Consider the following 26,901-nt stretch of genomic DNA (forward strand, 5'->3'; position numbering starts at 1 on the left):
AATGTTACTGGGATTTGGACTTTGGCTTTCATCAGGCTGCTGCTCTAACCACTAGACGGCCAATACAGAAAGCAACCATGGCCAGCAAGAGTGGAATTGTGTGCAGGTGTTGTCATGTGGAAAGACATAGTGCAAGTTGTATTAATGTATGCCAACAAGCTAATTAACATTGTCTGTGCAAGGCCCACCTTAGACATTTGCGTAACGCAAAAAGTTTGCACTAGGGGCTGGGTGGAAGATTTTGCGGAGAGGATTTCTTGTCAGTCTTTCACAAGCAAGTGCTGGTTTTGTCTTCTAATCAAAAGGAAACCTATGCAAGCTTTAAATGTGGATGGTAAACAACATGTGCAGACACTTTCGGTTTTGTTCAGACATGTGCACCCCAGCGCCTGTTCTGCACCTAAATAGGAGCCTTTCAAAAATTTCAAGTACAGTTTTCTAAAAGCTCATATTTTGTTACAAAAGAGTAGGTGCTGCGACACTTTCAGCTCTGGTTTAGGACATGCACACAAGGTTTCATGCTAAGCACAGCTTCTTGTGTGCATGCATCCACCGTACTCTTCCCCCCACCTCCGTTTGCTGCAGGATTTCGTGCATAAAATTTGCCTTTCCTCAGCGACCCTCCAGACCGGTCAAGACACTTGGGTTATGCTCGCCTACCAGCAGAGGGAGACTGAGAACACTAACTTCAAACTATGTACATATAACCTGTGCCCAGCCCACAATAGCCAGTACTACTACTACTTGTATTTTCTCAATCTCAGCAGAGGGTAGACAGGCAGCCAGTGCAGCTTGTCCGGTTTGGTAAGATTTAGCTATCCTTTTTGAGAGCTTAATTTGTCTGTTCCTGGGAGTGAATCCCTGTGCCTGGAAAGCTTGGTGTGCTGGGGCTTGGTGGGTCCGGTGGAGCCTGCTATTGTCGCCTCTGGAGTGTCACACCCAGGTGGCCGGGTCCATCTCCCTGGCTCTCCCGTTTGGGCAGCTTTGTGCCTCGGCTGCAGTTTTATATTGCAGCCTTGAGTGCCAAGGATTTGATAGCAGCAGCAGGGCTCAAATTAGTGCTGCAGTAAAGTCTGGGGAAAAAAAAAAAAAGAGAGAGTAAGACCCAGACGGTGTTGAGAGCTTTGGAGCTGCACTCTGGAGTCCGGAGCTGTTCAGCTGTTCAAGGAGAACTGAGAGTGGCTTGCCTTTGGTGAGTTCCGTTTTTCTTTTTCGCTGGGATTTGTGCTGTTAGCGCTTTGCTGTCGGGGAAGCCGCTCCGGTGGCGGTCTTGTGTGCGTCGCTCCAAATCTAGCGAAGGGTATGCCACTAGATGTGCCAAATTGGGTGGTGCTGACCACGGATGCAAGTCTGTCAGGCTGGGGGGGCGCATTGTCTAGGGCAGGTGGCCCAAGGGCGCTGGACATTGGAAGACACGTCTTGGTCCATCAACCGCCTGGAGATGCGAGCAACTCGGTTGGCTCTTCGGTCCTTCCAGAGTCTTCTAGAAGGCAAGGCGGTTAGCGTTCTTTCCGACAATGCCACGGCTGTCGCTTATATAATTCGACGGGGGAACGAAGAGTCCAGGGTTAGCTGTAGAGGCGGTGGAGTTGCTGGGGTGGGCAGAAGCTCATCTTCAGGCTCTCTTGGCAGGCCACGTAGCAGGAGTGGACAATGTGAGCGCAGATTATCTGAGCAGGCACACGTTGGATCCCGGAGAGTGGGCTCTCCATCCCTCCGTGTTCGAGTGGCTAGTGTTGCAGTGGGGTCGGCCGGTGTTGGATCTCATGGCGTCGGCCGATAATGCTCAGGTCGCTCGGTTTTTCAGTCGTCGAAGAGATGCTCAAGCCGAGGGTATCGACGCGTTGGTCCTGTCATGACTGACTCAGCAGTTGCTCTATGTGTTTCCGCCGTGGCCGCTGGTGGGCCGCGTGGTACAGCGGATCGGCCATCCTCCCTGCTTAGTGATTCTGGTAGCGCCCAATTGGCCTCGTCAGCCATGGTACGGAGATCTGATGTGTTTGCTGGTGCAGGATCCGATTCCCCTGGGGCCTCGGGTGAGCATGGTGCAGGGGCCGATCGAGATGGCCGACCCCTCTCCATTCTTGCTTACGGCTTGGCTCTTGAAAGGCACAGATTGAGAAAGAAAGGTTTCTCTGCCAGGGTGATTGATACGATGTCCCTTTGCGTGCTTCGGTGATGGAAGTTTTGGATTTTTTGCAGGATGGTTTGGACAGGGGGCTGTCGCTTTCTTCCCTTAAGGTGCAGGTTTTCGCTTTATCTTGTTTCAGAGGTAAGACTCGGGGAGTCTCCTTGGCAGCTTCTCCAGACGTAGGGTGGTTCCTGAGGGCAGTGAAGTTGATTCGGCCGCCTCGTCGTCCGATGGTTCCGCCTTAGGATTTGAATTTGGTCTTGGAGACTTTGGTGGGTCCTCCGTTTGAACCATTGGCGTTCATCACATGTAAAGATCTTACGTTGAAGACTGTTTTTCTGGTGGCCGTTTCTTCCGCTCGTAGAATTTCAGAGCTTCAAGCCTTGTCTTGTAGGGAGCCTTTTCTGTCCTTTGCGAAAGAGAAAGTGACTTTACGTACAGTTCCTTCCTTTGTTCCTAAGGTGGTTTCCGCTTTTCATGTAAATCAAGTGATTTCGTTACCGGTGTTGGGGGATCGTTCTGGGGATCTCTCTCAGCGTCAGTTGGCCAAGTTGGATGTTCGACACGTCTTGCGGTCGTATTTGAGCAGAACGAGAGATTTCCGGGCTTCTGATAGGTTGTTCATTTTGTTTGGAGGTCCCAAGAAAGGAGCTGCGGCCTCCATGGGGACTCTGGCTAGGTGGTTGAAGGAGGCTATTGCCTCAGCTTATTTGTTGAAGCGGCGTACGGTGCCCCCGTTACTTAAGGCATATTCTACTCGGGGTGGGGGGGGTTGCTGCTTCCTGGGCTGAGAGTAGTTTCGTTGCTCCGCAGGATATTTGTAAGGCAGTGGCATGGTCGTCCATTCATTCCTTTGTGAAGCATTATAGAATTGATGTTCAGGCAAAAGAAGATGCTTGTTTTGGAGCGGCTGTGTTGTCTTCTGCTTTTTGAGGGTCCCACCCTTAAATTTCTACTGCTTTGGTACTTCCCAAGCGTCTTGACCGGTCTGGAGGGTCGCTGAGGAAGGTGAAATTAGGCCTTACCTGCTAATTTTCTTTCCTCTAAACCCTCCAGACCGGTCAAGAGCCCGCCCAATTATCAGAAGTATTTGATTCGTGTTCTACTATGACTATTCCTTTACTTTTCTGTGGGTCGGAGAGTTTTCTTCGACTATAATAATTTACAGAGCGGGGCGCTTGACGTTCCGCCTGGCTAAGCACACTGTTGGTGTTTGGCTATTGGTTTTCCAGGTACAGGGGTTTCTAGCTTCAGAGTTACTGTTTCAGGGGTTTTCTCTGCTTTGCTAAGTGTATACTGGCTATTGTGGGCTGGGCACAGGTTATATGTACATAGTTTGAAGTTAGTGTTCTCAGTCTCCCTCTGCTGGTAGGCGAGCATAACCCAAGCATCTTGACCGGTCTGGAGGGTCTAGAGGAAAGAAAATTAGCAGGTAAGGCCTAATTTCACCATAATTATCTGCATTCTGCAGTATTAGGCTCACAATAGAAGCCACGCACTGCTGGGCAGATGATCAAAGCAGGGCCACTGAGAGGGGGGGCAGGGGGGAACTTTAGCTTTCACAGCATATTTTAATAAATAACTTTTTATTAGTTTTGGTGTTGATGTCACATAAGGCACATTTGCTATGTCATTAAGCACTTTAAACATTTTTTATACTATCTATTTGCAGTGTCTTTTTATAACTAAATCCTGTTAGTGGCAGATTTGCTACTGCGTACCAGAGAATTCTGCAAGCTTATATGGTAAGCTAGGTAGTATTATCTCATGATTTATTTTGTTTCTAAGTTTTATCATTTATGCATTTTAACCCCACCTGTTTACTAATCCACACTAGTGGCAATGCTGACACATCCCATTCACTGGAAAATCTTATTCTTGGTGGTAGGCACTTCAGCCTGCAGGGTCAGTGAGCTCCAGACTATAGTGCAGAGCTTCCCAAACTGTGGATCAGGACCCTGATGGGGGTCACAAAACCTGCACCTCCGGGGGGGGAGGGGTCATATTTTTATTTGGCTGCAATCATGGGGTTACAGCCACAAAAAGGTTTGGGAAGCACTGCCTTAGTAGCTGATCCACCTTACACAAGATTTTAACACAACACATTGGTTCCCAGGTTGGTCCTGGGGTAGCCCCTTGCCCATCAGGTTTTTAGGATAATCACAATGAATATGCATTAGATTAATTTACATACACTGCCTCCCTTGCATGCAGATCTCTTTCATATATATTAATTGTGGATATCCTGAAAACCTGACTGGCAAGGGAGTACAAATAGAACACAAAGACCAGGAGTCTAAGAAATTCTTTATTCAAAAAGACCCGATGTGGCCACGTTTCACCGAAATGGCTGCATCGGGATAAAAAACTAATAAACAAAAAAATTAAAATTATATCTAGATATAAAAGTGAACAAATTTGAATTGTGCATACAAACATGCACAAAGTCTAAAAAGCTTACACCGTGATTGTGTACTCATTCAATGTATACAATAACATAAAAACTTTAAAGCATACATCATAACTGTATACATATGAACTTGCGAAAGCTGAGAAACTGACACCATGAATATGTGTGATTGCTATTTGGTAACATGTGGTCCCAAACTTCCAATGATAGAATTGAACACTATAAGCCAAATAATAAAACATCATAATGTGAAAAAGGGGTGTATGAATCACAAGCAAATGTGGTATCATAACATGCCCATTTTGTGTTCAAAATAAATCATGATATAAGTGATAAAAACAAAGACCCAAAGCTTATAGTTAATCCAAAAGGACACATATCTAACCAGGAGCAAAAACTGTGCTTCCCCCAGCTGTTAAATGTGTATCCAAGACTGCCTGAAAACAGTATGAAGCAAGATTTGAAAAATTAGAAACACTCAAAAATTTAAAAAAAAAAAAAAAAGTATTGAAAAAAGTGTAATCAGATGTACTTACAATCAGCAGATCTTACAGAACATGAAGGCAGTTGGAGGCAGGGCAGCAACTTCTCCTCTCTCCCCCACAGTGGAGTCAGCCAAATCATAACATGCTGTGGGGTCAGAGGCTACTACAACTCATAAACCCAAAAATCTGCCAACAGACTATGGATACATCCACAAAATGTTTAAAAGTTTAAAAAAAAAAATACTAAAACAATAAAAAATAATAATAAAAATAGGGACTAAAAAAAAAACGAGTTTCCAGCACCACTCCAAAAATAAAATCTGAAGGTTTATCCCAAATCCAAACCCTGTGCCCTCCTGCGGAGAACTGGGCTGCCTTCACCCCACCCCATCCCCCATACAATCACTCTTAGGCCCTCTCTGTGCCTACCTTAAGAAGTCGTGGTACTATAGTGGTCTCTTCGGGACATGAGCGATCCCCACTCACTCCTGCCCGTGCAGCCTGGACAGTCAAAATGGCTGCCATGACTTCCCATGGCAACCTCGCGAGATTGCATTCCAGTCTCAAAATTGCTGCCGTGACCTCCCGTGGCAGTGTTGTGAAGCTGCCATGGGAAGTTGTAGTAGCCGTTTTGACTTTGCAGCCTGTACGGACAGGAGTAAGGGGATTGTACCTTCCCCAAAGAGGCCACTAGACCACCAGGGCTTCTTAAGGTAGGCCTGAGGAGGGCAGAGAGCGGTCAGGTTGGGGGTGACATGAACCCTGATTTTGAGTCAGTTTTGACGATAAAGCAAAATTGAAATTTGGTCAGTCTCTAATATCCAGTAGAAGAAAGGAGGTGTTAATTCCCCCATACAAGTCATTGGTGAGGCCCGCTTGGCGTATTGTGTTCAGTTTTGAAGGCTGTGTTTCATTAAGGACTTAAAAAAAAAAAAGAGGCAGTTCTGAGGAAGCAACAAAAATGATGTGAGCCTTGTGCCAAAATTCATATGAGAAGAGATTTGAAGACAAATATGTTTACCCTAGACTAGAGGAAAGGAGGGATAGGAGGATACGGAACAAACATTTAAATACTTAAAAGGTAGTCTTTTTCAGAGATGGGGAAGTGGTAGAACTAGAGATCATGAGCTCAGGTTGCTGAATGGTAGACTGGAGCATCATCAGGAAATACTTTTTCACAGAAAGGGTAGTGGATGCTTGGATTGCCCTCTTGGGGAGGGGGTGGAGACAAAAACAGTGACAATTCAAGAATGCATGGGATAAACACAGAGAATCCCTGAATAGAAAAATGGCAGAATCAAATTGAAACAAACCTTAAATGACCTCATAGTTGAATGAGCTTTGACAGCTGGCAGTTCCAGAGGTTGGCAAGCAAGACCAATGCTGGGCAGACTTCTATAGTCTGGGTCCCGTAAATGGCAAAGTCTAATCAGGATCAAGGCTGGAGTAGGCTTTGACAACAACTCCAGTAGTTGAGATGTAGAACTGGTCCCAGGCAGACTTCTTCAGTCTGTGCCCCAAAACTGGCAATTAAGTATGCGTACATCATATCGCATTCAAAGCATATGTTATGATTACAGGTGCTCTATTGGGGGAGGAGTAGAATCATAAAGCTGATATTAGAGAAACAAATGATTCTAGTCAGCAGTGGGGGAGGGGAAAACATTCTTAGGGTTCAAAGCAACGGATATTGTGATATTATGTTCCATGACTGCATCATGCCAGGAATTTGTGACCTGGATTGGCCACTGTTGGAAACAGGATGCTGGGCTTGATGGACCTTTGGTCTGTCCCAGTATGGCAATACTTATGTATCATATAACTGCACATATGAGGCTGGCAAGGCCAGCTACCGACTGCCCTGTTTATGATGCCAGTGTTTTATCATGAAAAAGTGGAACCTGCACAGAGTGCAAGATACCACTCTGGACACCTTGTTGGGTAGACTGGATGGACTGGTACAGGTTTTTGTCTGCTGACATTTACTGTGTAAGTAATTACGCCTTTATTCAATAAATTTTCTATTAACATACAGTGAGATCACCTGAAAAGGGCTGGTTAATGTTCTGCTTCCTGAACATATTTATCCCTGTCTAATACCACAACTCCCACTCCTCTGTCCACTGGTTTTACAACAATTGATCTATTCAGTTTTGGGAGTATATGTGTGCACTGAATTGGGAACAGACTAATATGAATTTTAAAAGACCAAGAGTTTTTTTTAGGTATGCAGTGACTATAATGGTATGGGGTAGGAGGGCACTTAGCCACAATGAATCCCTAGTTTGAATATGATCACACCCTTTTTCCTGTCATTTTAAATGTCAATAAAATTAATGGTTTGTTATTTTGAATTTTTTAAAATTTATAAAAGGCACCAACTCAATCCCCCCCTCCCCAGCTAATTTTCATACTTTTCACATAGCTGCAGTCTTTGCAACCATTTTCAAAAGTACATAACAATAGCCATACTGGGTCAGAACAATGTTCCATCTACCCAGTATCCTGCTTCCAACAGTGGCCAATCCAGGTCATCTAGCAAAAACCCAAATTAGTAGCAACATTCTGTGCTACCAATCCTAGGTCAAGCAGTGGCTTTCCCCCTGTCCATCTCAAAAACAGATTATGGACTTTTCCACCAGGAAGTTCTCCAAACCTTTTTAAAACCCAGATATGCTAACACCACTGCCTCTGGCAAAGAGTTCCAGAGCTTAACTATTCGTTGCATGAAAAAATATTTCCTCCTATTTGTTTTAAAAGTATTTCCGTGTAATTTCATTGAGTGTCCCTTGGTCTTTCTACTTTTTGATAAGAGTGCAAAATCAATTTACTTCTATCTGTTCTACACCACTCAGAATTTTATAGACCTCAATCATAGCCCCCTCAGCTGTCTTTTCCAAGCTGAAGAGCCCTAACCTCTTTAGCCTCTCCTCATATGGGAGGAGTTCCATCCCCTTTATCATTTTGGTCGCTCTTCTTTGAACCTTTTCTAGTGCTGCTATATCTTTTTTTGAGGTACAGCGACCAGAATTGAACGCAGTACTCAAGGTGAAGTCCCACCATGGAATGATACAAAAGCATTATAATATTCTTGGTCTTATTTTGCATACCTTTCCTAATAATTCCTAGGATCCTGTTTATTTTTTGGCCACTGCTACACACTGGGCAGAAGACTTCAGTGTACTGTCTACAATGACACCTTGATCTTTTTCTTGAGTGCTGACTCCTAAGGTGGACCCTAGCATCAGGTAACTATGATTTGGATTATTGTTCCCAGTGTGCATCACTTTGCATTTGTCCACATTCTACAGCACATGTATTTGTACCTTCCCATGAGGTTGATAATTTTCAAACAGTTCATTTCTACAGAAAAACTGTTTTGCTCTGTACGTTGAGTATACACCATACAAATTAGGATAATGAGTGGCCATAAGTATGAATAGAAACATACAAAAACTGAATTTGTCCACTCCACCCTTAATCCTCCTGTTCCCTGCAGGATGGGAAGGGTGCTGGATTGGGGGCAGAGTGGATAATACTGTTTGGATTTAGCTCATATCTTTCTCAGAAATTGAGTTACATTCAAGTATAGTAGGTATTTTCCTGTTCCTAGAAGGCTTACAATTTAAGTTTGTATGTGTGGTAATAGAGAATTAAGTGACTTGCCCATGATCAAAAGGAGTGGTAGTGGGATTGAACCTGGCTTTCTGGTTCTCAGGCTGTTGCCCTAACCATTGAGTTTACTATTTACTCCCTCTTGCTACCTGTTTCCTGCTGCTTGAAATTTTGGGTAACCTCGGAGCAAATCCTGTGTATTTGTTTTTTTTTTTTAATTTTTAGAAGTCTTTATTGTACTGATTTAGATACAGGACAAAATATAAACATCTGATAACATTTCCAAATTGTAACGATAATATTGATACAGAAATAAACAGTGATCTCAATTCGTATCAATTCTAACTGAGATCCTCAAGTAACTTCAACTTTTTCATGTTTATACAGAAACTACTCCCTCCCGACCTAACCCCCCCCCCGTAACCCCCCGCCCCCCCTCCCTCCCCCCATACCATACTGTAATACTCCCACCTATAGTCGGTCCAGTGACGTTCCCCCTACTTGGCATTCAGGAATGGTAGCCATATTCTCTCCCACTTAGGCAAGACCTTAGATTTAACTGCAGTCAATCTCTCCATCTCACACACATATCGCAATTTGGTAAGCCAGCGTATCAGTGGTGGCACCAAAGGCGACTTCCAACTCTGAGCCAGATTCACTCTTGCTGTCTGTAAGGCTCCCCTTGTCAGAAGCCATTCATGTTCTCTGAGACCTTCTGGTCGCTGACCCAATATAAATATTAGTGGATGCCACCGTACAGGTCTACCAACCCATTTTTGAAGGCGCGCCTGCACCGCCTTCCAGTACGCTTTTGCCTTAGGACATGTCCACCATATGTGGCCCATTGTACCCACAGCCCCACACTTCCTCCAACACTGTTCGGTAACCTGCGCAAACATATGGTGCAAACGCGCCGGAGTGAGGTACCAGCGAAAGAAAACTTTAATTGCATTCTCTTTCATGGACACTGACCTCGCTGAACGCATAGCCCCCCTTTCCAGCTGTAACCATTTTTCTTCCGTTAAAGTAAAACCTAATTCCTGCTCCCACCTTCTCCTATGTAGCAGTGAAGGCTTTTGGTGGGCGACCAAAGCCGCATATAGAAAGGTGATCATACCCCTTGTACTATGATATTGCACACACACTTCTTCCATTGGGTGCGTTTCCCTCTTAAGACAAGCTACATAATCATGCCCTTTCAAGAAATGTCTCAGTTGAAAATACACATAGTAATCACTTTGCCGCAACCGAAAGTCTTCCTTCAGGGTTTCAAAGGAAATCACGTCTTCTCCTACATGCAACTGGCCCATCATGTCCAATCCGGCTTCCGCCCAGCGCTCTAGGACAGGGTTCCCAATGCTCGGTCCGAACAACGGGTTGTTAGCTATAGGTGCCAGACCCGAGACAGGTGGTTGCCGTTCAATAAACATACGATCCCAATAATAAAAAGTGGCCTGCACAGTCGGAGGAAACCGCTCAACCCGCCCTCTATATTTATTGGGTAGCCACATTAAATTGCCCAGTTTGCGGGACCCCACCATGGATTGTTCCAAATGCACCCAGAGCTTATGGTCCTCCCCCCTGAACCACTCTACCGCCGACCTAGCCTGAGCAGCCCAGTAGTACCAACACAAATTCGGCACTGAGAGGCCGCCTTGATTTTTACTCCGATACAAGATAGCCCGTGCCAGACGGGGCCTCTTCTGATTCCATATAAAGCGCAACAGGCGATCTTGCAAACTAGACAAATAAGACCGGGGCACCCTCAAGGGGAGGACCTGAAAAAGGTACATTAGCCGAGGTAGGATGTTCATTTTGATCGCCGCTATCCGGCCCAGCCAAGACAGTCCCATATGAGCCCATCTATCCAAATCACTGTAAATCGCCTTCTGTAGTACCGGGTAGTTAACAGAAAATAACTCCGACTGTACCGCAGGAATCTGCACCCCTAGATATTGTATGGATCTGGTTGACCACTTAAAAACAAATGACGTTTGCAGCGTTTCAGACACTCTTAACGGCACTCCCACCGCCATACCTTCTGACTTATTGGCATTAAGCTTATATCCTGAGACTCGCGAATAGTCCTCTATTTCCTTTAATAGATTAGGCAATGAGGTTAACGGATTAGTTAGAGACAATAACACGTCATCCGCAAATAACGCGATTTTATATTCCTGCCCCCTCACCTCAACCCCGGATATGTTCACGTTCTCTCGGATGGCTGCCGCCAGTGGCTCCATTGTCAAGGCAAATAGCAATGGAGACAGCGGACATCCCTGTCGGGTGCCCCTCCCCAGCAAAAACGCACCCGAGTTCCCACCGTTGACCCTAACACACGCCTGTGGTTGAGTGTAAAGTGATTGGATCCAAGATCTAAATAAGGGCCCTATACCAAATCTGTGCAGCACCCTATCCAGGAACCCCCAGTGGACTCGATCGAAGGCCTTCTCCGCATCCAGTCCCAACAGGACCAACGGACAGGCCCGCGACCGAGCCCAGTGCATCAAGTCCAGGGTTCGACGCACGTTGTCCATGGCCTGTCTCTTCTGCACGAATCCCACCTGGTCCGGGTGGATCAAGGTAGGCAACAACCCCCCTAAACGATTAGCAAGCACCTTAGCCAAGATTTTTACATCCGTGTTCAAAATTGATATGGGACGATAGGATGCACAGTCCGCGCCATCCTTCTGAGGCTTAGGTATTACCGCCACCCAGGCATCTAACATAGTTCTTGGCAATGCCTGCCCGTCTCTAACCGAATTGATAACCAATGTCAAGCAAGGCGCCAGTTCTCGCGCAAACTTCTTGAAAAACTCATTAGTAAAGCCGTCCAGGCCTGGCGCCTTGCCCGTCGGCAAGGCCTTAATAACCTGCAGCACTTCTTTTAATTGCACTGGCTCATCCAGTTCTCTTTTCTGCTTTTCAGATAGCTCAGCCAGCCCTCTGTCAGCTAAGTATTGGTCTATCCCCCCAACCTGCACGGCAGCATCCTCCCTGTATAGAGACTCAAAGAACTGAGCAAACCGCTCTCTAATTTGAGCAGATTTATACAACATTTTCCCATTCACATCTTTCACACGCACAATGTGTCTATCAGCTCTCAGCTTTCTTAATTTCCGAGCCAATAACCTCCCTGGCTTGTTAGTCCCTTCATAGTACACCTGTTTCAATCGTGCATGAACAAACTTCAAGCTCTCCTCATGTAACGCAGTCAATTCCAATCTCACATCTTGCAGCTTGCGGTAGTCTGCCACCCGACCAGATGCCCTGTATTTTATTTCTAGGTCTCCAATTTGCGCCATACATTTCAGCAGGCGCTCTCTGTGGGTCCTGCTTTTGTGACTAGCACACTTAATAAAATGTCCTCGTGCCACCGCTTTAAAAGCATCCCATACCGTGCTCAAGGATGGCCCTGAGTCCATATTGATCTCAAAGTACTCCTTCAAGACCGGAAGGAAACCCGCCACAATCTGAGGATCCTGCAATAAGCAATTGTTAAATGACCACCTGAGGTCTCTTCGCTCCCCCTCTAAAGAGGGAACGACAACCCATGCCGGGGCATGGTCTGAAATTGTAATATGGCCAATGGCGGATTCCCCTCCCCCGTCCGAAAGAGTCTTGTCTAGGAATACATAATCTAGTCTAGAGTAAGACAGGTGTGCTTGAGAATAGAAAGTGTAGTCTCTGCCTCTCGGGTGACATAGTCGCCACCAGTCACACAGACCCATTTCTTCTACTAAATTCCGTAAAGCCCGTGAAATGTTATAATCAGCTTTAGCAGGAGGAGCCGACCTATCCAGTCCAGGTTGCATGGTTGCATTGAAGTCTCCCGCCATGAACACCCTCCCCCGGGAGAAAAGTTGCAATTCCCTGTGAAGGTACTTAAAAAACCTTTCCTGGTGTTCATTAGGGGCGTAAATATTGGCCAAAGTAAACTCCTCCCTCTCAAGCTGCACATGCAGAAAGAGGAAACGCCCTGCTGTGTCTCTCTTCATATGGAGAACCTGTATGTGAACATCCCTATGAAACAGGATAGCAACTCCTCTTTTTTTCCCCCCTTTAACGTCAGAGGCACAGTATACTCCCGGATACATTTTGGAAGCCAATAAGCCCTCATGCTTTGGTAACATGTGCGTTTCCTGTAAAAACACCACCTTCGGGCACATTAAGCGTAGCTCACGCTGAAGGGCGTGGCGCTTGTATGGAGAATTAAGCCCTTTGACATTATATGTAAGCACTTTGAAATCAGACATTAAGCTTACTCAATATATCACTCCTATAAAACAAAGCAAGATTAACACTCAGACCCTCATATACCCAAACCCCCATCTCTCCTTCACTGAACCTTCCGCAGATAGTATAACTCTTCATCCTCCCTTCTTTACCCCGTAACACATACATTACCTGATAGAAGACCCCCCCACCCCCCCCTATACTCCCTCCCCCCTCCCCCTCCCTCCCCTAATTCCACTAGCGAGGATTTTAATCCCCCGTCTAGGAATGTGAAAGGAAGAACCCATTAACCCAATCAGCTACCCAGAATCCCTCCCTCCGCCCCCTCCCCATCCTTACCCCTACTCATCCCTCTGTGTTCTCTCCTCTGTATTACAAAACCCTCCCCCATATGAAAATAAATCGCCCTTTTCCCACTTCTCCTTTCATACCTTTCATATTTTCCTTCCCCCTTCACTCTTAATTATATAATTATGTTCAACATAAACAGGTTAACACGACTCTCATCTATAGATCACCGTACAGGATCATACTGTCAATTCAGGTGCCTGTCCGAGTCTTTTTCACCTTGCCCTGGACACGCTGCCATTTTTGCAGCTTGGCTCTCGTTGTCGGATCCAGTTCCGCTGGTGGGCCATCTGTGGTTACCAGCCCCTCGGATCGTAAGGTCTTCCACACTTCCTCCAGGGACCGGGCTCGATACAAATGCCCTCCCGTGGTGAAGCAAAGGGCAAAGGGGAAAGCCCATCTGTAAGGAATTTTATGTTTCGTTAGGGCTTCCAATGCTGGCTTCATCCCTCTCCTCAGTGCCAAGGTGTGTGCCGACAGATCCTGGAAGACTGTAATTTGCGCGTCGTTATACTCAATATGCTGTACTTGGCGCGCTTTCTGCAACACCTGCTCCTTTATGGTGAAAGTGGAAAAACAGACCACTATATCTCGTGGCCTGTTATCCGACCGTCTTCCTAATGCTCTGTGTGCGCGTTCAAAGGTAATGTCCAGAGAGTCTATCAGCTTGCTACAAAGCAACTTTACAATGGCGCCAACATCTTCTTGTTCCCCCGCTTCCGGAACTCCGCGAAACCGCAAATTATTGCGGCGCCCTCGATTTTCCAAGTCATCTAATTTAAGTTGCATTTCAGCATGCGATGCAAGTACCTTAGCCAGACGAGTCTCAGTATCAATCAACTTTTCGGCGTTCTCGTCAACTCTCACCTCCAAGTCTTCCACGCGGCCTCCCATCTCCCGGAGATCCACGCTCAGCACGTCCATCTTTTCCAGGATTTCCTCCTTTGATGCTTTGATTTCTTTGCGGATCTCCGATAGAAATCTCGCCAAATCTTTGGGCAGGCTCCGCTTACCAGATGATTTACTCGACTCACACAGCGAGGGAGCTGAATCCGAGTCTGAATGAGAGGCGGGTGCAGATGAGAGCACATGGCGTCGCGTGGTCCGGAGCGCTGGCTTCTCTACGGTACGATCACTCTCCTTCCGAGCCGTCGCCATCTGTTTCGACGGGGACTTTCTCTTTATGTTCCACACCCCACGGGGAACGTTATGTTGCCAAATTTAGCCCGTTTGACAAGCTGAGGAGCGCTATTATAGCTCAATTACAGAGGGTGGCGTCGGAGCTAGATCCCTAGGCAGCCATTCAGGTCCGTGACGTCACTTCCTCTAAATCCTGTGTATTTGTTACAAGAAATGATTTATCTTGGGGGAAAGAGCTCTAGAGAGCACTCGCTACTGTTTATAATTTAAGAGCAGGTGCTGTATTTATAAGTTTTAGGATATTAATTTCTCCACCAATCACCAAAGGTGATAATTGCAATAGATTAAATAAATTAAGTTTATATAAAAGATACCATATACTCAGAACACAAAGAGACCGTATTTTTAGCTTCAAAAAGGTTGATTTAATATACAATTGCACACGAGAGGTAGGTTTTAAGAGATCTTTACAGATAATCTGTGCTTAAGTAAGGCAAAGTAGCAGGTCTAGATCAAAAGTTATGTTACTTACAAGTCCTTGTTACAAGCATGCTGTGGTCCAGCTGATCGATGAGCACATGTTTCAGGAGCAAGGCATCAGCGGACCCCAAAGAGAGCAGCAGGTCCCAAGAGGAGGCAGGTCCCAAGAGAGCGAGCTGGGCTGTTTCCAGGCCTTTTATAATGTTAGCAGAGAAGCATGGTGTGTGCATGTCCTGGATATTTTGCAAGGCATTATGGTTAATATAATGTGGTCATGTGAACAGACTACAAGTCCTTCTTTCTGCACATGTCTGAAAGCTGATGGGAGGGGCAGGTATACCTTTGACAAGCAAATGTCCTGTTTATGGTTTCCCCTCTGAAGTCTTTGTCTTCAATGGGTTCTCCAGACTTTCGGTCTCTTGGGTCTTTGGTTTTCAGAGATGTCCTGATGAGCGTCCAGGTACCCACCTTAGTCAAGCTTTTGTTCAGTCTTTTTAGGTGGGAGGGCAGAGAGAGTTATCTCTCTTTTGTCTTTGTTAAGTGTTTGTAATTAACTATCCCTGCTATCAGAAGTTCCCAGAAAAAGGGATGGGGAGAGAGGGGCTTGAAGTGAAACTATTTTCTCTGCTGCAGTGTCAAATATATATATTTAAAAGCTGCACAAATATATTGGTGTATATATATATGTATCTGATCCAACACAACATCATGCTACACATTTAATTCTGATGATTGGCTTATACCATAACATATTCATGCATAGCAAAGCCCTTGGTGACACCCACAAAAATGTTTATTTTTGGAAAATTTACCAGATTGCCTTTCAACATCTTGTATCACAGCGGTTAACAAAGTTAGTACTATTTTTAAAAACAGGAAAGAAGACCTCCAACCCAAGTCAATGGACATAAGTGTTTATGCCATAAAACCAATACAGCAAGTTATCCTTCTCCATTTCTACAGAATAAGACAGATAGCTGCCTGTCTATAACTGTGGAAACTTGCCATATGCCTACTCTCTTCAGTTACAGTACAGCATAAACTAGCCAGAGGCTTGGGCAAAAAGCCAAGTTTTGACACACTTCTTGAATTGCTGATAGGTAGGAATGTTCCTGGGGTAAAGGGGCATTGGGTTTCCAAAGTGAAATAAGTTGTTGTTGTTAAGTACCATTGAGGTGGTGTCAACTCATGGTGACCCTCTGGATAGTTGCTCTGAACTATGTGCAGTCTCCAGTAAGGCAGCTAAATAAGAGTATCATCCATAGCTGTGTTATGGTATCTATCTTTTGCGATGACGTTCACTCTTTCCAAGCATGATGTTTATCTTTCTACTAATCTCATTTGAACTTCGAAGGAAAGCTTAAGTTTAATTTCCTCCAATACCGATTGATTTGTTCTTCTGGCAGTCCACAATATACACTGTATTCTTCTCCAATCCATAATTTGAAGGCATCAGTTTTCTTCCGGTCTTGCTTCTTCACTGTCCAACTTTAATAGTTTGGAAAAGTCAAATGTTTGTAAACAGAGATTAATCCCTGCACTTGATTTACCCTGAAAAGTTATCAAATATGTACAAGGAAATTTCAACATAATTCACTCCAAGAGGCAGAGTTCTGGATTTAAAGCCTGAAATTTCTGACGTCTCTGCTGTGTTTACATCATTAAGTCAGGAATATATGAATGAGACCCACAAAAAGTTTCATTCAAGTGACTTAAGTACTGTAGTTTTGCAAATATAACCATGGGTTATGCAAGTATTTACTTACCGTGACTACCCACTGTGGGTTATACAAGTCATTACATTTAAAGGTCCATGCGGAGGAAGCATTCTTTATATAGAACTCCCCCCCCCCCCCCCCCCCAAACAACTCCCAAAATGATAACAAAAAATACTTTTATTACATGAAGCATTTAGTAAAGTCCCTATAGACCATTTGGAAGGGGTTTTTTTGCTACTGATCTGTTCATTGCCTCCTTATAAAGGTATATTACCAAATAGATCTTATTAAAAGATACGTTTATAGCATCAATACTTCATAGCGTCTCAAACATGATCTTGTTCATCGCTGGAAGGAAAACCTTCAAAGTCTATATTATCATCATCATCAATGTTGTTGGAATGTTCTGCAGCAAATGCCTCCACTTCGTATCATTGAATGTGTGTTCCTCCTCATCACTAGAATCATGCAAAGTCTGTTCTCCAAGAAAACCTGATTTTTGAAATCTGTTCATAATCTAATGTGGTTTCACTGCCTGCCATGCGGTGTCAATTCAGCAGCCCAGACTTCTACATAGGTAGCACGTTTCTGTTTCCCTGAAGGAGTAAATTTGTGTGTACTCGTGCATCCATTTATCCTATTCCTTCCTTACAAGACATTTAAATGCATGGTTAACAGCTATGGCAAGAGGCTGTAGCTTGCAATTAGTCCACCAGGGATTAATGCAATATAGGCTCCAAAAGCATTCAACATTTTCTTAACTGAGTCAAACTTGTGGGTTGTCTTGGAGTCGAATCTTAACAATGATTTTTTTTTTTTTAAACCCACCTGAGTGAGCACGAAAACATGCATTTATCCAGTCCTTCATAATATCCTCATTTTTCCATTTTTTTGTTGCACTTAACAACGAACTTTGGGAATTGTTCACGTGGTATAGTTATGCATTTGAATGTAACAAGCGTTTTCAATTTCTGTCTGCAGTACATGATAGCACAGACAGAGCGGCAACAGAGAGCCAGTTTTCAAGTTTCCAAATGTCTAACAGTTCAAAACAACCCTATTATCAATGGAAATACTAAATCCAAATCACGTTTTGTTAGTCCATTAGCCCAACATGTTTCAGCTTCTGCCTGCTTCAGCGACTAATTTAAAAAAAAGAAAGTAAAAATGAATCAATCAACACTCCACAAAGGCAGCTGCCTATAGTGCCTCATAGGGATATATTCAACAAAGATCTTCAGCTCATAACAGCTCAGAGCAGGTCCCCAGTGATATACAAAGGAAATACTTATGAACCTCAAATTATTCTTCCTCAATTTGATTTTCTAGGAATTCAAACTTGCAGTGCAAATATTCCTCATCTTTCATTAAAGCTACAGTTCCCTCTTGCAGAGACAAACACTTCGGATCAATGGATTCAGTCCTGGAGGAGTATTGTTCCAGGGATCAAACCTGCTCATTCTGAACCCTTTTGAGAACTTTAAAGTCACTCACCAAACTCTGGTGAGAAACGGTCATACCCTGGATTGCTTCCCAGAGCGACTAACGTAATGACAGTCTGTTTTCTCATCTCCAGCACACCAGCTTACAGACCTTCAAGACCACTCTCACCAGGATCATCAGCAGGGGTCAAAATTGCACCTGGGGAGGTTGTTGCACTACCCTTTACACCGGAAGAGGAAGCAGCCATAGGGAGTCTCCCTTTCTCCCCCCCCCCCCCCCCTTTTGAGAATGTGATGTCTACACTGATCTGGCCTAACCACAGAACTGTTCCCCTCTGCATGCAGCACTTCTGGGTTGCTGGGGAACCGTCAACACAGGCCTCAATGAAACACCTAATCTACACTGTGGTCTGCTAAACTCGCACACTGCCATTTTTGCTGCATCAGGTCGTGCCCCGCATACCTCCAAAGTAAGCTGCCTGCTAGCCGGAATGGAGTCAGTTGGGGGGGGGGGGGGCTCTTAACTCCCTTCCTCTTCTTCCCCATAATGGAAAAGTGGCACTGGGTAGATTTCACTTCTGGCCTTCAGTGGAGCTCAAATAGAGCTTCCATATTTGATGCCATCTTGTATTCTTTTGTCTTTTCAAAGATCCATTTCAAATCTGTGATAATGTCTCATTTCTGGATCCTGCTTGAACTTCACATAGTTCTTGTTCCAGGAATAGTTGTAGGCCACACTAAATGATCTTGAATCTTGATGGCATGTGAGATTAGAACAATTGTGTGATAACTTCCACAGTCAGTTGGATCTTGTTTCTTCAGTATTGGTATGAACACAGATCTTTTCCAGTTTGTTGACTATGATTATGTCTTCCATAGAAAATTATGGCAGATAAAGGTCACATGTTTTAGTGTAATATCTCCCCATGGATAGTCCAAGTGTGTGAGAGACTTCAGTTCTATTGCTGAAGGATCAGGAATCATCACTAAATTCTGCTGCAGTGATATAAAATTCCACATGGGGTGGTTAGTGTGTGATAAGTAAGGCAACAAGCTAGTCTGGGAAACCTGTATTTAGTGTACAATGGAACAATATAAATTACTTCATATTTCACATGCATGGCAACAGGGAACTACTGTTGGTCCATCAGCAGTGATTACTTAGTTGGCCTAATGGAAGAACGACCCTGTAAGCTAGAATATCACTTTCCTAAAGCTGCATCATTTGGCTTTGCATATTAAACAATGTTATATTTACAGAGAAGCCCTAACTAAAATATATCTAGTCCCTGCCTTAAGCAGTGTGTCATCTTTTTATTGTAGCTATAGCATGGATAATTTTATAATGGATTGTATGTATATGCTTTTCCCAGTGCAGGTACCTGAGCATTTTCAAAATGAAAAGTAATATGTGCTTTTGGTTTCAAATTTACATTGCATATATTTTCAGAAGTTATGTTATTCACTACTTATATTCTGCAAATACCAGGAATGTAAACCGAAGTAAAAAAAAAATAGCAAAAAACAAATGTCACATTGCAAATCAACACTTTAATTCAGAACAGATCTTATATACTGCTGTATCCCCTGTTCTGGGTTCAGTGTGGTTTACAGCATAGGTGGAACCTAAGTAGAACATTGGTTGAGTACAATTTTAGATATTACTAGAGAGTGCAAGAGTAATAAAGGTATGTCATCTGATAGTCCTGCTGACAGAGGACACGAAGAATTTAAAGATGCTAGCAAAAATAGAAAGAAACACCACCCTAACCCTGTCTCCAAGAACACTTCTGCTCAGCAGGGCTAAAGTTACTCAGATACAAGCTTGAATACTCATAACTTTATATATCAACCCTGCATGGAATGTTATAAGCGTGTACTGACACACACAGAACACTGCTTCATTAATAGCATTTTAAAATTGTTTTCATAGTGTTCTGGAGTAAAATATAAATTGAGTTTTGCTCAGTCTTAAAGCTACACCAAAGCCTAATGCAGTAACAGTCAGTATTGTCATAAACTTGACATGGAAAGCTAGGAACCAACTTTTCAAACAGAACAGCTAAATCATCAGTAATCTCTCCTTGAACAAAGTGAAGGCAAAGTGAAGTGGTGGTGCTCACGTACGCATTGAGTGTGGAAACGGTATACCCATCAGACTTTAAAGAAAATGGCTATTTTTAGAGATCTGCCCTGCATAACCATGAAATTATGGACGTTTATCTGTTTAGAAAAATGCCATATCTGTTATCGATTAAGCCATATCTTTTCCCCAGTTAAACGGTGAGGCGCACATACATAGTTGTTATTTTTGCAAGATTTAAAATATATATATTTACTATACAGTTCAGTTTAAAATAGCATTAAATTAAGCAACGCACATGATTTACATTAAATGTAACCAGCTGCGATCTGTTGATAGTGTGATGTCATAGTTCAGCAAGTTTTACCTTTATAACTTCAGCTCTAATAAAGAAACAGTGAAAATGCTCTATACGAGGCTCACGCACACAACGGGTGCACGGCGTACCCCATTTATTCGCCTAAAATCGGCTAAACGGCTCTATCATCGCTCTGGGTAATATGCCAGCACTCTTGAGGCATTACTTATGGCCGTGCGCTACAACACGGCCGGCGACAGCTTCAATCCAGCATGCGTCCAAGCCGCCTTAAGCACCGCCCACCAATCATGACGTTATAAACAAGCCGGCCCGCGCCTCTCCACCAATCAGCTGGGTGCGGGGTGAGGAGGCACGAATGAAGCCGCTGAAGATCGGGCATTATGAAAGAACTAGCCCAAAGCACTTCCGGTTGGTCAGAGTGCGGAAACTGAGGCCCGTATTAAAACTCGTTGAAAAGTTGTAATTCCTGCGGGGTGGTGGGGCTCGGTCTCCGGGCTGGCTGGGACCCTAGGGCCAGCGTCTTCTACTGGCCGCAGCTTTACGTTCGCTTCACGGGCCGCTCCCAAGATGCCTTGAGAGAGGAAGTGAAGCCATCTTTGGTCTTGACAATAACAAGAATTCCGGAGAAGAAAGTGGTGGAGTTGAATTCTTCCCCTGTTTAAATCTCGGGGGTGGTTGGGGAAAAAAGGACGTCAAGTACATAACAAGACGAGAGGCAAACCTATTGATTAAGATTGATAAGACTATTTGTTTTGTTTTGTGTTTTCATGTTTCCGACAGGTTTATCTCCCCCAAATTCCTCAGTTCAGGAGGTCAGGCAAGCTTCCGATGGTAACAGCACATCTAAAAAGAGAAAGTTAAACAATACGGACAAGGAAGACTTTGATCCCATATCCTCTCCCAAAACCAACTCTTCTTCCTCAACCTCCTCCTCCAACCACATCCAGAAGAAGCTGAGGTTCGAGGATTCGTTGGATTTTATAGGACTCGATGTGAAAATGGCCGAGGAGTCCTCTACTTCTCAGCAGATTAAGAATAAAAGCCTTTTAATCTCTCCCATTGCTGTTGGACACCATGCCAATGGACTCACCAAAGCTTCCACCGTGTCTAGTTTCGCCAACAGCAAACCAGGCTCTGCCAAGAAGTTAGTGATTAAGAACTTTAAAGGTAATGTGTTGCTGTGGTTAGCATAGGTCTCCTGTTCGTTTCCCAAGATTTTTTTCTCTTTGCTTTCAATATACACATGCCAGTGTATATAAAACTGAAACGATCGATTTAGTGTGAAAAAAATAAGCATGTCTTCTAAATTTGCAGTTTCTAAAAGTTACATATCTTGGAGGTTTCTTGACAGGACTGCATTTGACGTAAATGTTTATAGTAACATAGTATCTTCTGTGCAAGTACAGAAGAATCTTTTTGGTCTAAGGTTGTATTGACTTGCCTTTTTGGGGCTTGCCAGTTGGATCACAGTTGTTTTAAATTTTGTAGTACATGGAAATCCATAACTTATCTAAATAAGACCTGTAACTTTTTTAATGTAGTATATATAGTGGAATATAGTAACATTCACTGTTATTTCAAGGATTATTCAAATCTTTCCACAGCACTTCTTATATTACAAGAAAAGAAGGGAAAGTTGTGGCAATACACACAAGACCCAAATTATGTACGTTTGACATGGTAGAAGCAACTTGGTGGTAAAATATGGATTTTACCTCTAGGAATTTGTTCCCAAAACTTGGTGTTGAGGTAGACTTGGGGAAAGATGCTGCTTACCCAGAGAATAGGTAGCCCAGAATCTTCTTTTTGGCATTCTGCCAGATAATTATGATCTGTCTAGGCAACTGTTAGAAGTAGACTTGGCTAGGTGAACCTGCGGTCTGGTCCAGAATGACAGTTTGTATGTCTTGCTGAATACAACAATGTTCACTCCTTTTACTAATGGGGATAGTATGTAGCCAGTTTCAACCCCATGATAGGAGAGTAATATTCTTTAGTAATACTTAAGAGAAGTTAATTTCCTACTTGATGATCTGCAATTTTTAAGGAAATTCTTGACGAAGCAGTTCCTACAAAATACAAATGTAATTTATCAAATTACTCATCTCGTATAAAAGAGTACATATTCACTGCATATTCCTTACCACCCAACTTTAATTTCTTTTCCACCAAGTATGGTTCTTAACCTCCCTTCTGCTCATAATCAGATAATCCTCATGTGGTCTCAAATCAAACAGTTGTGCCTGTCATTTTGTTTACAAAAACATGTAGTGAAAAATCCACAGATCAAATTTCACTGTAAAAAAAATATATATATATATATGTGAAAACCACAAAAGGATACTGAGTCAAAATAGTAGCGCACTCATTTATTAAACAAGGAGGAAAAAAAACCTCATACTACTGTGGCCAACAACGGTATGTCAAACCGGACCACAAGACTAGCTGTTTTTGTGGTCCGTTTTGACAGTAGTATGAGGTTTTTTTTTTGCCCCTCATTGTTTAATGAATGAGTGTGCTACTATTTTGATTCACAGTATCCTTTTATTAAAACCTGTAGCCACCCTCATTGTGGCCCTTAGATCCGGAGGTAAGGAATTTCACCAAACCAGCACAGTATGTGTAAAAGAATATTTTGTAATTGGACCTTCTCTTAGACTTGGGTTTTAGCTACTTCATCAGATGTGAACATAGGTTTTTAACAATCATTTGCAGTTCCCCCTATCACATATGTTGGTCGTACTCTCACCATGACTTAAAAGTTAAAGGTACAATTTTAAACTGAATCCATAGGGCAGTTGGAAGCTAGTGGGGCCTGATTAAGAGCTGAGACACACTCTGCTCTGTCCTTTTCCCAAGGTTGCCTGTACTGTGGAAATCTTGCAGTGTCGCAAGTCTGTGGTAGCAAAATTGTATCCACTATGTAAAATAGTTTGTGTTCTGTTAACATGACATTTACAAGTTATCAAAGGCCTGACAATTTTCAGATCCAATATGTTACAAACATGGATCAATTTCTGAATATTACAGAACACTATGTGGAAAATTTTAGTGGAATGTACTTTAATCACTTGCTCTTTTTATGCCTGATTCATAGGTCAAGAATGAAAATTAACATCTCCATCTCAAAGGACTTAGACTAAAACTAGATAATCATTGTCCTACCTGTAGATTCCTGTAGCATTCTTGTGCAGAAAACACCTCTACATCACAAGGCCATAGAATTGCATGTAGAAGTGGTGCAGACCCCACACCATCCTGTAAGCGTTCTGCATTGGCAAGTTTACAGAACTTCCTGCCCAGCTACCTCATAAGTCGTCATAGTCTTATTTTCAGCCATTTCTATGGGGGTTACATTTTGTGTGTTCCTTTTCTTGTCTTGCAACTGAAAAAAGCAAACAGGATACTAGGAATTATTAGGAGAGGTATGCAAAATAGACCAAAAATTATTATAATGCCTCTATCGCTCCATGGCGCAACTTCACCTTGAGTGTTCAATTCTGCTCGCTGTACCTCAGATAGAGGAATTAGAAAGGTTCAAAGAAGAGCGACCAAAATGATGAGAGGATGGAACTGCTCCCATATGAAGAAAGGCTAAAGAGGGTTAGGGCTTTTCAGCTTGGAAAAGAGGCAGCTGAGGGGGGAGAATATGATTTGAGGTCTAGAAAATCCTGAGTGGTGTGGAGCGGGTGGAGGTGAATCATGGGTTTCTTTTTTTTTTTTTTTTCCCCTCTCATTCAAAAAATTCAAAGACCAGCGGACACTCAATGAATTGCATGGAAATATTTTTAAAACAAATAAGAGGGAATATTATTAAATGGACTTGGGGAAAATCCATTATTTCTGGGATAAGCAGTATAGAATGTTTTATACTTTTTTGTGCCAGGTATTTGTGACCTGGATTGGCCACTGTTGGAAACAGGATGCTGGGCTTGATGGACCTTTGGTCTTTCCCAGTATGGCAATACTTATGTATTACAAAATAATATGATTGAGATTATAGTGTGATGAGTCTGTACCTCCTAATGTGGTCTGTATTTTAGCACAATTTATGCTGAAAACATAATTACTAAGAGAAATATAACAACTTGATTAAATAATTTGGCCCAAAAGGATATACTTTGAACAATACTTTTGCTGTACAAGAATAAATATGAAAGTCTTTAATTCAGCAACTGGTGCCCCTCTGCCCCTTCCATTTTGAGCATCAATAGTATCGGCTAAATGCTGCTTGTACTTATTGCTCAGTCTTGCGTCACTCTTGAGGAATTTTGGCCATTCTGCCATAAAGAGCTGTTTCAGTTCTGACATTTGAGGACTTCGCTGTATGATCAGTTCACTTCAGATCTTGTCATAATGTTTTATTAGGGTTTGGGTTGGGAATTTGACTTGGCCAATCCAAAATATGAAATCTCTTCAGCCACTCTGTTTCGGGTTGTCTTGCTGAGCTCCTACTCAGATGGCATTCCCTGGTTTTTCACAAACAGAATATTTGTTACCGTGACCAGAGAGTTAAATTTAAAGACATAATTCAAGAAGTCTTGTGGGTCATTAAAATTTTCTTTGGTGAATCTGAGATAAGCAACAGTATGCTTTTCAGAAAGGAGTAGTGTTTTCCTAGCTATTCTATGAATAGCATTTGCATTCAGTTTTTTCACATTTAACAAATGAGCCCTCTTATCAACTCCAGTGAGAGAGGCTTCTGATCTTTCCTCTGTGAGATTTCTTGAATTACTTCTAGTTTGCTCTTGGGGTGATCTTGGCAAGATGGCCATCTGTGGGTAGAGTAACTGTAGTCTACAACTTCTATATTTGTAGACTGGCAGTGGATGGATGGAGCCCCAGTGTTCAGAAATGAAGTTAATTTTGATAAGCAGGCTTCCAGGACCAACTTCTTTTTTTTTTTTTTTTTTTATTTGTACATCTTCTGAAATTTGTTTTGCTTGTGGCATGATGAGTTTCCACAGATGTGTATGGTGAAGACTGAACTCAAAAACCCTTTGAATCTTTTATATAGGTCAGAATCCCCAAATTCAGTTGTCCAGATTACTTTGCAGGGTGCTCTTCTTGTTACCCAGTTATTTAAGCACCAGACTCTTGAGCCAGTCAATTGTGTTAAAGAATCTAGGAGTTTGGTTTCTATTTCACATACCATACATAAATTCAAAATTAGTTTTATTTTAGTTTGCATGTTGTATCATAAGAAACGTGGGAAGAATAAAAAGAAATTAATCCCAATGCAAAGGCATAGTAACATAGTAAGTGATGACAGATAAAGACCTGAACGGTCTATCCAGTCTGCCCACCAAGATAAACTCATTTTATATGTATACCCGAGTTTGATTTGTCCCTGTCTTTCTCAGGGCACAGACCGTAAAAGTATGCCCAGCACTGTTCCTGTACTAAAAGTTCTGAAGCTAACGTCAAAGCCCCTTAAAATTTACACTCCAGCCCATCCATATGTATTTAGTCATGATCAGGGCACAGACCGTAGAAGTCCACCCTGCACTGGATTTTCTCTCCAAATACCGGCGTCGCCATCCAATCTCCGCAAAGATTCCATAGATCAATTTCTTCTAAACAGGATTCCTTTGTGTTTATCCCACGCATGTTTGCATCCCATTACCGTTTTCATCTCCACCACCTCCCGCAGGAGGGCATTCCATTCCACCCTCTCTGTGAAAAAATACTTCCTGACGTTACTCCTGAGTCTGCCCCCCTTCAACCTTAATTCATGTCCTCTAGTTCTACCACCTTCCCGTCTCCGGAAAAGGTTCATTTGCAGATTAATACCTTTCAAATATTTGAATGTCTGTATCATGTCACCCCTGTTTCTCCTCTCCTCTAAGGTATACGTGTTCAGGTCTGCAAGTTTCTCCTCGTACGGCAAATCTCATACCATTTTTGTAGCTTTTCTTTGCACCGCTTCCAGTCTTTTTACATCTTTAGCAAGATATGGCCTCCAAAACTGAACACAATACTCCTAATGGGTCCTCACCAACGACTTGTAGAGGGGCATCAACACCTCCTTTCTTCTGCTGGTTATACCCCTCTATGCAGCCTAGCATCCTTCTGGCCACGGCCGTCGCCTTGTTACATTGTTTCTTCACCTTCATATCCTCTGACACCAACACCCCAAGGTCTCTGTCCTGAGTTGAGCTTACTAATCTCTCCCCTCCTATTCGGTATCTCTCTTTTGGGTTTCTACACCCCAAAACCATCACTCTGTACTTCTTGGCATTAAATTTTAACTTCTTAATCCTAATAGGGGATATATATATAATAGGAGGTACCTAAAACATTAACAACAAACAGTACTCCTGTTCTATAAATTACAAAATCTTTATTAGTGCCAGGCCCTCGACCATTTTTCTAACTTTTGGAGATCCCTTCTCATCGTTTCTACTCCCTCCAGGGTATCCACTCTGCTTCATGTCATCCGCAAAAAGGCAAACCTTTCCTTCCAACCCTTCAGCAATATCTCTCACAAATAT

The 26,901-nt window shown here is 43.1% G+C and overlaps 1 protein-coding gene across 1 annotated transcript in view; it reads left to right on the forward strand.

Annotated features, from left to right (window-relative positions):
• The first annotated feature begins 20,482 nt into the window (after positions 1 to 20,482).
• The window catches only part of CUL4B (cullin 4B), a 117,516-nt gene continuing 111,097 nt past the window's right edge, over positions 20,483 to 26,901 (forward strand). Inside the window, exons 1-2 of the mRNA XM_030210525.1 lie at positions 20,483 to 20,815; positions 21,188 to 21,574. Coding sequence (XP_030066385.1) covers positions 20,788 to 20,815; positions 21,188 to 21,574 — 415 coding nt within the window. The 5' untranslated portion in view covers positions 20,483 to 20,787. The remainder of the gene's footprint in view (positions 20,816 to 21,187; positions 21,575 to 26,901) is intronic.

Source organism: Microcaecilia unicolor, chromosome 7 (assembly GCF_901765095.1).
Source record: "Microcaecilia unicolor chromosome 7, aMicUni1.1, whole genome shotgun sequence".
Classification (NCBI taxonomy): Eukaryota; Metazoa; Chordata; class Amphibia; order Gymnophiona; family Siphonopidae; genus Microcaecilia; species Microcaecilia unicolor.